This window comes from Dipteris shenzhenensis, chromosome 3 (assembly GCF_047967505.1).
Source record: "Dipteris shenzhenensis isolate YYH24624 ecotype China chromosome 3, Dip_SZ_1.0, whole genome shotgun sequence".
NCBI classification, from domain to species: Eukaryota; Viridiplantae; Streptophyta; class Polypodiopsida; order Gleicheniales; family Dipteridaceae; genus Dipteris; species Dipteris shenzhenensis.
In genome coordinates this window covers 36663080-36677197 of record NC_141598.1, presented here as the reverse complement: position 1 = coordinate 36677197, position 14118 = coordinate 36663080, and the positions used below count along the sequence as shown (strand labels likewise).

Below are 14118 nucleotides of genomic sequence, written 5' to 3'. Positions count from 1 at the left end.
CAGCTCAACGGCTAGGGCTACAAAAAGGCCTTGACAAAAGGAGGAATTTTATGTTTCAAAAACCAATGAAAGGGCAGCAACAATGCAGCTTGAGACGAGAAGCTGGCTACGCAATGACAGCGAGTAAGGCAAGGGCTGAGGGATGAAGAGGCAAAAATGAGAGTCTAAAATAGAGCGATGGGCAAATGAAGGAGGCCGAGGGAAGCAGAGAAAGGGTAAGATTGGAGATGGGGATGGCGATGGAGGAGGCGAGGTGAGATTGTGAGCTAATCTGAGAGGAGTTTGATTTTCAACCACAATGACTGCTGCAAGCCAGGAGCTTTTTTTGAAAAAATATTTGTGCGGGAAACTCCACTTTAGCCCTTCTTTACTATTTCTCAGCATAGAGCACTTATTGTGTTGGGCAAGGCATGCAAGGAGGGGGTGCCACGTGGCACTACCCTTTTGAGTGCCACATGAATAGATATAGATGGGAGATATCAAGATTTGATTAGTCAAAACATGTGACATACCCACATGTTACATGGAACATTGTTGTATGTGCACATTCGAGTGTGCCAACACATGTATTTTTGATGGGCTTCATTTCATGCATGTAGGTTTACATATTATAAAAGTGAAAGGTCTAGCATGCATATGCATGAGAATGAATATCTACCCATTAGCACAAGCCAGTGCACAGCTTGCATCAGCAACATAAAGAGCACATGTGAGGCTGCTTGCAAATTGCAACTGATTGAAGTATACAGGAAATTACATGAAGCCTCATACGAAATGGGAAACAGTAAACCGTACATTGCATATAAAAAATGTTATTCCCTAGACTTTTTATGCTGGAACTTACCATGGTCATGCTTTTTCTTCCTCTTCATGGTTTTCTGTTCTCTATTAATCTCCTTTTTGTTTACCTCTCCACCTATGGTTTTTACACTCACAAGCCCACTCTTCGGGATTTTTCCCACTTTTGACAGAGCTTCATCAAATTCATGCTCTCTGCCAGACAGAGCATACTGTTGAAGGTCCTCTGGATTAAGCATGTCTTCTAACTTCTGCTTCATCTCAGCCTGTAACAAGAAAAAACTATCAAAAACTAGTATGCAGAAGAGTCGTCACACCGATTGTTCTTATTAATATCTTCTTGGACTACACAAACAATCTTCTAGTGTGCATAAACCAGAAAAGACAAGTATGCCTTAAATCATCACCTTGACTTGTTTTGCAGCCTCGTCTAAGTCATCCTCCACAGAAACCAGATGAGGGTTCATGGTCACCTGCCATCAAAAGGAAACACAGATAAATACAGGCATTTCTCAATGGGGTAAGCATTTATGGATGATATGGACGATAGTGCAACAGTTTCTGTGCCAATAAACTAAAACATTCACAAAAAGTGGTTGACCTTTTGCAAATAACATTGAAGAAAAAACTTCCACACATATCTGTAAATCCAAAGATTGCCTGTCCATACAATCTATATGCTAAATTTCACAGACCTGTCAAGATCAGTGCCCCTAGAGGGCCATGTGTCCGACAATCCATGATACAGACCGGATCACATGCAGGGGACCTGATCCCCCTGCCACCTAGCCACCCCTGAGAATAAAAAGCTCCATAAACGGATACACAGGACAAAGTAACTCTTTATCCCACATTACATTATATACAAGCCTTTCTAATCACATCTATTGCATATGGGATCATCGACCCGCCCCTTAGTACACGTCCACAAGCACCTTACTAAAATTTCTATAAGCCAAACATGTTTCATACATATTTGAGCACCGATTATGAGGAAGTGGATGCCAATACAGGACCAAGCTCCAACATTCAAGGTCGCGTACACATGGGCAGAACTCAAGCTCAAATCACCTCAAGATCGTTATCAAGGTAACAGAGATCACATCAGCTGTCAGCCGCATGAGAAGCCTCAAACGTGACGGCTGACAAGCCCCGCCATGGGTCCCATATCCCGCAAGGAGCCACCACTGCCATTTTTTCAGGAATACATGCACTGCAATGGGCTGTCACCTCCCACCACAGCCACCAAAGATCACACAATACCAAAGATCGCGTCTGCCACACCATAGAGCATCCATCCAACGTTGCCACATGACATGTAAGCACCCAATGCACCAGTCCTGCAGGTTCACCTACTTTGTTACCATTGTTAAGACTAGTGACCCAAAAAATACCATGTGTCCTACAATCCATGAAGCCAAGGTCACACACAGGGGGCTCCATCCCTTTGCCGCCTAATCACCTGTGAGAACTCAAAATACCAAGCCCCAGAAATGGATCCAAGGGAGCAGATAACTCTTAACATCATACTACATTATATACAAGACATTTTAATCACACAATATGTGACTATGTATTGGCCCCTAATTACACCTGTCAACAAGCGTCTTCATCCTTTTCCATACACCATATATTTCCTACACATTTGGGTCCTTAGGCCCCAATTATATAGCCGCAAGAGGGTGGAGGAGAATACACCCAAATTGCAACCTCATTGACCCTTAGACGAATAGAGCTTAGCATCCAAGTCACATAACCAAAAATTGAAATCTGCTGAATGCTGAATTGTGAAGAGAAAAATCAACAAAATTATACACCCCATGGGCGAACTAGGGGTATCCTAGAACTACTGATGAGTGGAATCAACATGAACAGGATGAAGCTAGCTCTTGTCATGTGGTGTTGTGTCCTATGTCAATCATGAGAAGTTGAAGCTCCATGTCATGTCCTATGTCAATCATGTGGTGTTGTGTCCTATTTCAATCATGAGTAGTTGAAGCTCTATGTGGGTTTGAGTGGGGTCCCATCAATAGTTCTAGTGTCTATGGAACATGTCCGGGATGTGTGGCTGGCGTCCTCAGCTCCTCTTTGTGGGATGTAAATGTGGGTGACGTGAGGCTATTTGCTGGTGCCCTGATGGGACGGGTGCTCGTAGGGCCTACATCTTAGTCTCATACTAATAAAGTGTCATAGGGACAATAATTTCTAAATTTTAGGAATTTACACGATTGAGGGTTCTAGCTTGGCAGCTCTGATACCCGTCAAGGAAGGCCTTGCAGGAGAGAAATCAGCCGAGTTTGTTGTGGCAGCTCTGATATCCTTGGCAAGACAAAGTCCAAGAAAAAAACCAACCTTGGCTGTTCCTGGCAAACAGAAAGGCTAGTTGCAACAAAGCAAAAGGATTTGAGGGTTCTGAGGCAGAAGCTTCCGGAAAGGAGCATGCAAAACAATGAAACTCCTAGCCAGGAAGCTGAAACAGCCCTGGAAAAGTGTGCAATCAGGAAACACATGTACTGGGAGGCCCTCTGGAGAATTGCGAATTTGCGGACAGCTCTAAAAAGGTATGTGGTGGATATTTGATGAAACAGCTCCTGGGAAGGGCGCTTTTGCAGCTAGGATCTGGCAGGGCTCCTGGTTGGTGGCAGATCAATGAAACTGGCTCTTGGAAGGTTTGTGGACAGCTGGGGAGGAGGAAAAACGAGATTCTGATCTGAGATGTACCTGAACCAGCCCTGGCTTAGCCCCCAATCCACTTCAGCCAAGAATAGTTGCCTTTGCTTGCCTTGCAAGTTATTGGATTTTTACCCCTCTCTAAGCCAAGGCTGGGATCCTTTTCCTTGGCCCATGGAATTAATTGCACTGAAGTATCCTTTATAATTTTAATCAGTTTGAGGCCAGGTCAGTCGAAAGAAGGGCTGCCATGGGATATTGCACTAGACTGGGATGCCTTTCTGAGATTGCATAGCAAGACAAAAGTGCCTGTGAATGGATTATTCGCTTGGCTGTTTTTGGGCTGACGCGCTTTTCGTCTATTTAGATGCCTTATGAATAAAAGATAAAGAAATACCGAAAGGGGCGCAAAGTTTAGAGTCAATCTAGTGTCTGGTGCAGGACGAGGGCAATATAGCTCTTGGATGTTGTCTTCTAAGTCGTTTCGGTTTGCTGTGGAAAGTTCTAAATGGCTGGAAATTACTACTTGCTGGTTATTATCTGCTCACTACCCTTTGGAGATTCCAAAGGCCGGTTTCAACATTGCCGGGATATCGCCATCTTCTTCAAGAGGGTGAGCCCCTGGTTCTGTTTGGGTCTGCACAGCAAATACTAGTTGCTGGTTTTTCAGCCATGGCACATAGCACTAATGGCGAGGAGAAATCGGGGTCTTTTGATTATACTGCATGGTGGGACAAAGATGACGAACAGCCCGCTCAATCTGAAAATGCCACTGAGGGTTCTCAACATGAAGAGGAAGAAGTTCAGGGCACGGTTGCAGTAAACCGCTCAAACTTTTGCACAATCGATGCAAGATCCACGTTTTGCAGAGTTTTTGAATGCCCCTTTGAAGCCTAAGAAGAAGCAGCAGAAGACGTAGCGGCCTGGCACAATGCCTTCTTCACCTGGTATGGGTGGAAAACCCTAGAGCTTTTCATTTTTCAGTTCGGGGCAGCAGACTTTCCCTCCATGTTCTATGCCAATAGGTTATTTCGGAGGAGGTTCAATGTTTCAAGCAATAGTTGGGCAGCCTGAGCAAGTCATGGGGATGCCTGGAAATTTCCCTTTTGGATTTCAGCCTGGCATGCAAGGCTATCAGGGCCAGATGTTAGGGGGTATGCCTGCTATGATGCCTAACACGATGTATGGTAACATTGGGATGCAGCCTGGGATGTAGATTGCTAGCTTGGCATGATGGCAAATTTATCGGAAATGCCTGGAATGAATGCAACATGATCAGGTATGGTCAATTTTGTTGTGAGTAATGGGCAAGGTGCCACTCATCTTGGTGGCAGCCTCCGTATTTACATGCACCTGCCTATGATAATCTCACACCCAAGGGGAAGCAGAAGGACTATAAAGAGGGAGGGTTTCAACTGTAAAATTTTACACTTTTAATGGGAGTCAAGACAAATTGAAAGCTCTTCCTTTTATTCAGCAGTTTGATGCAGCCTACTCAGGTGGGAATTTGACGGATCATCAAAAATTAGAAAGGCCGCCACTTTCTTGAAGGGAAATGCTATGCAATGGTGGACAAATCTTCTCTTGCAAGGGAGAGCACCCACCACTTGGGTGGAGTTTAAGCAGGTCTTCTCAGCTGCATGGTTGACCACTATATTTGAAGTTGACATCATGACTGCTTGGCATAAATCGAATGTAGACAAACAGTTGCCGCAATCTGGAAGAATATAACAAAAAATTTTGGGAGCCATGTTGCCAGTTTTAGTTCCTATCCGCATGTTCCATTAACTGAGCATTAATGTAGATTGCCGAAGGAAATTCGAGACTTTTGCACGAAGTCCAAGGTATCTAGCATGTCTCAGTTGATAGAAAATGCCAATACAGCTTCTGCTTTGCTACAGGGCAAGACCAGTGGCTTTAAGGACAACAAGAAAGAAGAGTTCAAAGGGAAGGAGAAATCTGGTAAGCCTTCAAAAGCTACTTTGGTTGCAAGAAGGCGGCGTGTTCTTAGGTCACAGCCTACCAGATTGACGGAAGAAGAGAAACAAGTCCTTAGGGAGTAAAATAGATGTTTCTACTGCAAGGAAGAGGGCCATCAGGTGCATGAATGCCTGCATAAGAAGAAAAGAAAGCAACCTTTGCATGATAAAGATGAGCAAAAGGTGAAACCCAAAGCTAATCAAAAGAGCAAGAAGCAAAAGCCATCTGCTAGCCTTGTACTTGATATGATTACTGATAAGGAAGAGGAAGATGACACAGAGCTTTGTAGAGCTTGGGGCAAAGTTCATGACCAGACCGCTCTATTTTTCTTACCTAGGAGCTAAGGCAAATTTTATTTCTCTTGAGTTAGCAAGTAAGCTTGGTATTCGCCCAGAAGAAGGGTTCACTTGCGCAAGCAAACATGGCTGCTACAGGGCTGAGTACATTCATCACTCCAATCATTGGGAAGCTCCGCCTTCAAAGCCAAAGTTATGTTGATACCAAAGAAATTTACATTATGCCTTTGAATGGTTGTGACGTGCTTTTGGGCATTCCATGGTGTTACCGTCTTCAGGGTTTTGTTAATATCTTCAATAAAACAATTACCCTGACTCACAAGGGAAAGACTCGTGTGCAATTTCTTCAGTCGCCTCTTTCTTATTTGGATAAAGAGCGGACAGATTTGTTGTTTCGGTTTCAGGATTGTTTTTCAAAGTCTTTACCAAGGGAACTCCTGCCCACGAGACCCAAAGACCCTGCTATAGATATTACGCCTGGAAGTGGCCTACTGATTATACCACCGTACAGGGTCAGCGCAGCTCAATGGGAAGAAATATTGAATCAAGTAAATGAATTGTTGCAAAAGGGGCTGATTCGGCCCAGTTTCTCCCCCTACTAAACACCAGTTCTTTTGGTGCACAAGAAGGATGGATCTTGGTGGATGTGCATCGACTACCGTTCACTTAACAAGATCAAAGTGAAGAATAGGTTTCCCATTCCTCGAATTGATGACATTCTGGACACACTTGAGGGGTCTTCCATTTTCGGCCGCATTGATTTGAAGAGTGTGTATCATCAGATCCCCATACCACCAGAAGATGTACACAAGACCGGTTTTAGAACCACTTTTGGGCTTTATGAGTATCTTGTCATGCCATTGGGGTTAACCAATGCTCCCACTACATTCAATCAAATGACGAACAGGATTTTTAGAGAATTTGAATCATCACCAATCCCTTGACAGCAAAGGTTTTAATCCCTGCTTGCTTTGCTTCCACAAGGATACCTAAGCAAAGACAGCATCCAATTGAGACCCCAATTACAAATAAACCATTCACCCAGAAAATTTTGAAGCATCCTTTCATAATTAGATGAATGTTCGTGAAGACACTTTTATTTCAGTACAGATCGTTTTATTCTCCTATTATAAGTATTTCACTAATGCACACAGTAAACCCATCCTTTCCCTCAAAAGTGATACCTTATATCTGTCCGTGAAGAATGGAGTACCAGATCTGTCATCAGTTTCAGAAACATTGGACTTGTGTCTTTTACAATAAGTGGCTACCATGGACAAGGACATACTTATTTACCTTGATTTAACAGACCAGCTCAATGGACAAGTAAGAAAGGTCTCTCCCTGTATATCTAGCCTTCTCTGTGTCTGCCAGACATTTCTCAAGTCCTAATGTACTGTGAGTCTTAAATTCAGTGCCAGTTTAAGGGCACATAATATACTGAAAACAAAATATACAGCAAGTTAATGGAGGCTGGGAGCTGAAGACAGAGCGCACACAGCTAGATTTATTTTTTGGTGGCACAAGGCAGAAGAGATACTCAGAGGGACTCTCCAAGGATATAACTAAGCAAGAAACTGGCGCTCATTGCGCAGCAAGGAGTGGGGTAATTCAAAAGCTTTTAGTGGGGCGCTTTAATATAGTCAATAGGAATGCCAAGACCACTCTAACTGACCCTATGCAGTAGACATAGATACTTAGCCACACGTAGCTATACCCAACAGACAGCTGGCCTTCTCATTGCTAGAATATAAGTGCACTCTCAAATGCTCTTCCACTTGACGTGAACAAAATACTTGAAGGCTCACCCAATCTAACATGTGCTAGTTTGCCTCTAGAGGGATCCATATCCTTCGCAAACTTGATACCAAAGGGATGACCAAACTGCACACTAAAATTCTACGGCAGTGCTACTTCTACATCAATTTTTAGTAAAGATACATGAAGGTCTTTACAAATGTACTTCTACAACAGTGCTACTCAAAACAACCATTTCCCCAAGCTTGTTGGTTACAATAAGAGTAAGCACCCCCTGTCCCATCTTGAAACGAGCCTCGCATTTACCTCTTTCAATCTGGGCAAAGCAGATTCTATTTGCTTTGCTGCAGCCCTGTGAAGCTGACCATGAACTTTGCGAATGGATTTATTGAACAGTGCCAAGATTTGGTTCCGGGGAAGCTTTAATTGTGCCTGCAAAAAATAAGGTTTAATATTGGTTAGCGCATGAACTTCAGTATGTATCCTTTTTTTGGATTCAAAGAACATAAAGGGAAATTTCTTAATATTAATTACTGCCTGACCTTCAACATGTTCACTTAGATAACACAACCTTATAACCAGCATATGCACATGTCGGACCACAACTTCTCTTCCGAATGCCAGAACAAATGAAGCAGCACATCTTCTAAACACAGGACATGTGATAGCATGCCTGTTAGATATGCACCATTCCTTTCAAATAAATTAGGAAGCCTAGCACTTTGGTAACAAAGCACTCAAATATATGAGTGGCCCACACATTAAGGACCACAAATGAAATGCTTTCTTATCAGATCTATAACACTTACAATCATTTACGGTCCCTAAATATTGAAAACAATCCATCAAATTCACTCTTCAAAGAAATATCAGAATAAGTGGCAACGAGGTACCTAGATCATCCAAAATATCAGAACCAGCTTGGAGAGCATCCCCAAGAGCCAAATAGGTTCAGGAGATTTGGAGGAGGCTCATAGCTGAAAGATTGTGGACACGGTAGGCAGATGCCCTGCAAAAAATGGGGTTTTGCATGCCAGAGGGTGGCTACTCACCAAAGGAGAGGCATAACATAGTTTGGGGCATCTTGCCACCTTCCTACATTAAACGGGCACCAGATTTCGGGGCATTAAGAGCCTCATGGAATGGAGGGGGTGGGCTGCCATTAAGGCCAAGAGGGTCAAAGCAGGGTTTGGGGGGAAGAAGGGGGGGGGGGGGGGGCGGGCGCGTTGGTTTGTAGCTCAGTAGCTAAGGGCCTGTGGTTTGGATCGGCCTATGGATGGGAGACTCTAGGTTCAAGTCCTTGAATGTTTATGCCCCTGCTTGTCAACAGCAATGTCCCTCTTTCTAGAGGTGGCTTACACATAGCCTCCCAAATGTGGACTCTTGGAATGTTGTTGGAGCCTTCCACAATTTAAAGTTTGAGAAGGATAAGAAGGGTGGAGCCTCACTGCAAAGTAAAGGCAAAATTGGCAACCAATTCCACATGCAATGATCAAGAGCAAAACTGACGATTTCCTCTCTCTCTCTCTCTCTCTCTCTCTCTCTCTTTCCAATAGAGGGATGTGCTTGCAGTGGGAAACTTGTCATAATCCTAGACTAATTCCTAATTACATGCCTCAAATGGCAACTCTAGAGCCTTCATAGCACTTGGTCACATGGACACCCCTGGTAACCTACTTGGCTCCATAAAGCTTGAGTTTTCAACCCCTCTTGGTACCTGCAACAACAATTAATTGAAGCACATAACCATGGCACCTATTAATTGTTAGCTCTTGCATGCAAAAGAAATAAACTCTAGACTCTGTGGGCATCGCCACCAAATAAACATGTGCACATAACACAGAAATACTCTGGTTGACCGAGGTCAACCCTCTTGATCGTAATTAAGGGGGTTCCTCGGGGGCGGGTGACGTGGTCGAGTGTGACACCCCTAATTGGTTGATCCCTCCCAAATATAACTATGATCAACTAAACCTCCATCGAACGTGCCCTGGTCTGTCTCTACATCGTGTGTGGCTCCTACATCTCTACCTATGTCTTTAGTATTGACCCATATATTGTGGCCAATGTATGACCAATCATGAGAGTGCACTGTTTCCATGTATCAATGGGGTCTCCAACTTTGTGTATCGGCGCAATGATAATGGTGCTCCAAGCAAGAGGGAAACCGTGGCACACCGCGCGATTGAACATCTGTGCTAGGTCCGGGCCAAGACCTCCTGTCCATGTGCAAAGTTAGTGTGTAGCCCCTCATGGTCCTAGGCTCTCTCGTTGTGGAGCCGCTGTAATGCGGCTCGCTTGTGAAAAACCTACATGTGGTGGGTCTGGGGAGGACATACATATCAGGTGGTGTTTGAGACGGGCGTCCTAGAGAGATGTCGCATCAAGATCTGTGATGGGGATAGGTGACTTTCCCTCAAACAAAAGCCCCCAGGCAAAGGTGGAATCACCTCCTTGAAAAGATCAAATCACCTCATCCATCCATGTACTAGTACAGCTCACCACCTCTTACGTCGTGTCAAGCATCGGTAGATCCGCTATTCCTCCGGCCTCATCAAGTGCCCCAAAGTCTCCTCTCGTATGAGCAGGCAGGGGGGGAGAAGAGAGAGAGAGAGAGAGAGAGAGAGAGAGAGAGAGAGAGAGAGAGCGCATTGAGATGGGATTTGTCTTCCATAAAGCATCTTAGGGAGGACTCAATCTCACAGTGGCCAGTAGAGCTATATGAAAGTGCTCAACTAGACCTTCATGCCACGAAGATCTGCAAGGCTAGTTCGCCTCTAACTCCTTCAGGGCAAGTTGGGTCCAACGGGGACACAAGATGACCACAATTTCCTGAGACCACCGGCCCCCGCTCAACAGAGACATAGCTCTCGTGTTTGTGAAATGAGAGCGGACAGATGCACTCAGAGTCTCCAGAGACTCTAGAGATTGTTGCGGGTGGTGACCTTCACTCCTCTCTAATGCATGAAATGGTTTAATTGTCTAATGGAAATTGTGGGAGGCTACGTTGCTGACACGTGTACAAAGGGGGGTTTGCATCCCATAAGCAATACTACCCTAAGGAGGACCTTGATTATAAAGAACCTTGCAGACTTCCAGAGTCATCCCCTCCCGGGCCTTTTTGTGAGACTCTGAAGCATTGTGGGCGGCTATGGGGCAGGACTTGGGGACCCCACATCGGCCCATTTTTCGAGGACATGTGGCATCCATTGCGCATCCCACAATGGTATCAAAGCCAAACTGTTCATGGACTATGGGTTGTCGTTGACACATGGGTGTCGTGATTTGCGAAGCAATTTTAGTACGACTTTTGGGCCACTGGCAATTAGCTATCTGTGTCATGTAGGGATGGAGTTTTCTTTTTTCTTTGTTTGGTAGGCAGGGAATTTGAGGCCCTTTGGGGCAGCTTTGGTTGTTGATCCCCTTGCGGTTTGTCCCACCTGACCTTGGTTGTTGTGCTTACCTTTGATTTGGTGTGGATCTAGACTCTCTCGGCTGAAAGGACCTAGGGGGCTCCTCGGACTGAAACAACTGTCCATAGCAAGCAGTGGTCATCTCTGTGGGACGTTTAGTGGATGCCACGTGTCCTCGGAAAATGGGCCAGGTGCAGGATCCCAAAGTCCCACCCCATAGCTGCCCACAATGCTCTGGAGTCTCCCAAAAAGCCTTGGGAGGGGATGACTATGGAGGGCTACAAGGTTCTTTATATTCAAGGTTCTCCTTAGGGTAGTAGTGCTTATGGGATGCAACCCCCTTGTACATGTGTCAGTAGTGCAGCCTCCCACGATTTCCATTCGTGCATTGGAGAGGGGTGAAGGCCACCACCTCCAACACCCCCCTGTGGACGAACCCCGAATTACCAAATTCAAAGCATTGATCCCATGACATAGACTAGCTCTTTGGGCACGCTAATGGTGATCAATTCCCAAACAAAAATGTAGGCTTGTCTATATAGCCCCAGCCCCTCTAGCCACATTTAGCCTAAATCTAAATTTCATCCTAATTTTCAAACAATAACCACTAAACCAGCCTTTGGTCCATGAGGTTAAATTTCCTAACCAATATCCATTATCCCTAAGAGTTTTTCTGCCAACTTAGGTCCACAATAACCATAGTTAGCCTGGGACATAACAAGTATTGTTCACACCAAACATAACAATTGTCCACAAGGAAGAGTAAGAAACAACCCACAATTGATTGACGTCCATGGAATCCCACTATGCATTAGATGTCTACAGTGTCTCCAGTTAAAACAGTGGTTGAAAGATTTAAGGATACCCTGAGAAGAACAGTTTCCTCTTTTAAAACAGACTTGTATCTGTTTGTCAAAAAATCCTGTCTTTGGACTAAAGATATTGACACATCCTCATTTTGTTAGAGAGGACATAAAAGATTGAGCACCTGGTCTGATATTCGTGAAATCAAAAGATTAGAGTACCGCCAATCTCACTAAAGCTCTATACAGAGAGAAGTTTCTATACTTCAGCTCTCAATTAGGGCCGCTTAAATGTCCACAAGCATCAAGGGGGAGCGTTAGGAATCAATTCTCAATGGTGTGATGTCTATGCTATATATGCACATGAACATGTAGGGAAGCACTTTGCTACTCATGTAAACTGATGTACAATATTTTCTTCAAGGGGAAGCTTGATTGCCAATCCAAAAACCAATGAACCGACCACACAACATTAGAAAATCAAAATTGTATGCAATCCATAATAGCATCTTAGAGTGTACTCTCAACAAGCCTACAAATCTGCTGATTAATACTGTAGAATACAAGCAATACCCTCCATCTAGATTTACTGGCACGCTTCATTACAACAGAAGAAAAAGGAATAACGGACCTCAATGTAATCAATGCTTTGATGCTGTAGGCCCAAGCACAAAAGAATGGCAGCTTGGCCATAAGATAGAGAAGTGGCCAGCATTTGCAAAAAATATAATCGTGACAGAGTTGGCACAAGATCTAGGATCTGCAGCCAAAAAATTATGTAACATTACATTATGCAAAGTTGTCTAACATTACATTGCGCACATCCATGATAACCATGCTCCTTCAATATAGTCACACAACCAACTGATCAGACAGACTAAAACAAACCATGTTTCCATAGAAAATCCCAATGCGAATAAAAGTAGTTATTTCCCCATTCAGTGACAGCAGTAAATTCGACAACATACGCAACTTAGGTCCGCTTTTGAAAGAAACGACTCATTCACTGTGCTTTAATTTGGACCATTGCACGCTTACGTATGTACGTACACAAACAGAGCGCCCGCGCGCATGAGAGAGAGATTATTATAGCCTTCAAAAGACTGAAGGTTCTATGGGACTTAGGACACTATGTCTCATAGACTTAGGACTTAGGAAAACAGAATACAATGAGAACAGGAAAACAGAATACAATGAGGCTGGAGCCACTAAGGCAGGCATTCACACCCAAGAAAGATATCGGAGACCTTTCTTTTTTTTTAAAGAAGAGAGAATATGTATCGAGACACACCGCGATGTCTCCACAGCAGAAAGGTGCATGTGTCATCATATAAATCTAGAAAAGTCTATGGAGAATAACTACTAAGGAGCCAATTGGTCATCCATCCACATATGTCGGGTCCTCAATCCACTCTAGGGGACCAACAGAGGACAGCTCTCATGAAGACTGGCATCATCAAGGGATGAAATCAGTGATATGATGCTACTGATGGTCAGCCTATATAGCTTTGTCCATGCCTTGCTCTCCTCCCTGGGTCCTCATGTGGTGTCAACATACTAGCAGGTTATCAGGTCATATCTTTGGGTCTCACTCCTCCATGACTACTAGTCCATGTCATCTAGGAAGAATCACCAATCGTCCTCTAGCTGGGCTCCATCAAGACCCCCTTATATCTCTGTGGCATTGGGCCTTCTATGGCAAAGTCACCATACATCTTTGCTCGGGGTGCACCAGGAAAATAAAACGTGGTCTGCATCCGTCCCTGAAGAAGCAGTGGTGTTGTCCGTGGGGGATCTAAAGACGACTTGCTCCTTTGACTCAAAAACCTCCATGTCGCATAAGGTGCAAAGCCATCCTTCGCTGAGGATGCCCTCCGTGAGTCCTGCCTCACTATGAAGACACACGAGATTGTCCAATCAAGATACTCAGGACACGTGGGAGATGGATACATATACAGTCAAGAAGATCGATGAACCCACTCTGAGATCTAGGGGCAATGATCTCTGTAGAAGTGAGATTTACCAAAAATTCGTAGAAAGATAGATCAAATCCTGTCTCAAATATGGAGTGAGCTTTACTGAAAGTTTGCGGAGCTGTAGGAGATTCTTCCAAACCTGACATGTGAGTGGGACCGATGGACCCCTCAAGCTATACTGAAAAGCCTGCAATCTGTCCATGTGCAGTCCAAGGCCTGCAAGCCATCTGCATGGTCAAGCATCCAAACTCCACTACTCTCCCTCTCCCACCAGTGCCATGGAAGAGGATAGGGCCAACCAAGGTAGCCTGCCCAGTCCTGATATCATGGAGCTGAAGTCTCTACCACTATGAAAGTACATGACCACCTGAAAGGCTACATCAAGCTCAAGGTCAGTAGCTCCAAACTCTGCTAGGAAGATCTG

General features: G+C 44.4%; 1 protein-coding gene across 1 annotated transcript in view; it reads right to left on the bottom strand.

Annotated features, from left to right (window-relative positions):
* Nucleotides 1–549: 549 nt before the first annotated feature.
* The window catches only part of LOC147903725 (RNA cytidine acetyltransferase 1-like), a 92512-nt gene continuing 78943 nt past the window's right edge, over nt 550–14118 (bottom strand). Inside the window, exons 23-26 of the mRNA XM_087400824.1 lie at nt 12350–12478; nt 7809–7934; nt 1206–1271; nt 550–1064 (exon numbers count right to left, since the gene is read on the bottom strand). Of these exons, the coding sequence (XP_087256950.1) occupies nt 813–1064; nt 1206–1271; nt 7809–7934; nt 12350–12478 (573 nt within the window). The 3' untranslated portion in view covers nt 550–812. The remainder of the gene's footprint in view (nt 1065–1205; nt 1272–7808; nt 7935–12349; nt 12479–14118) is intronic.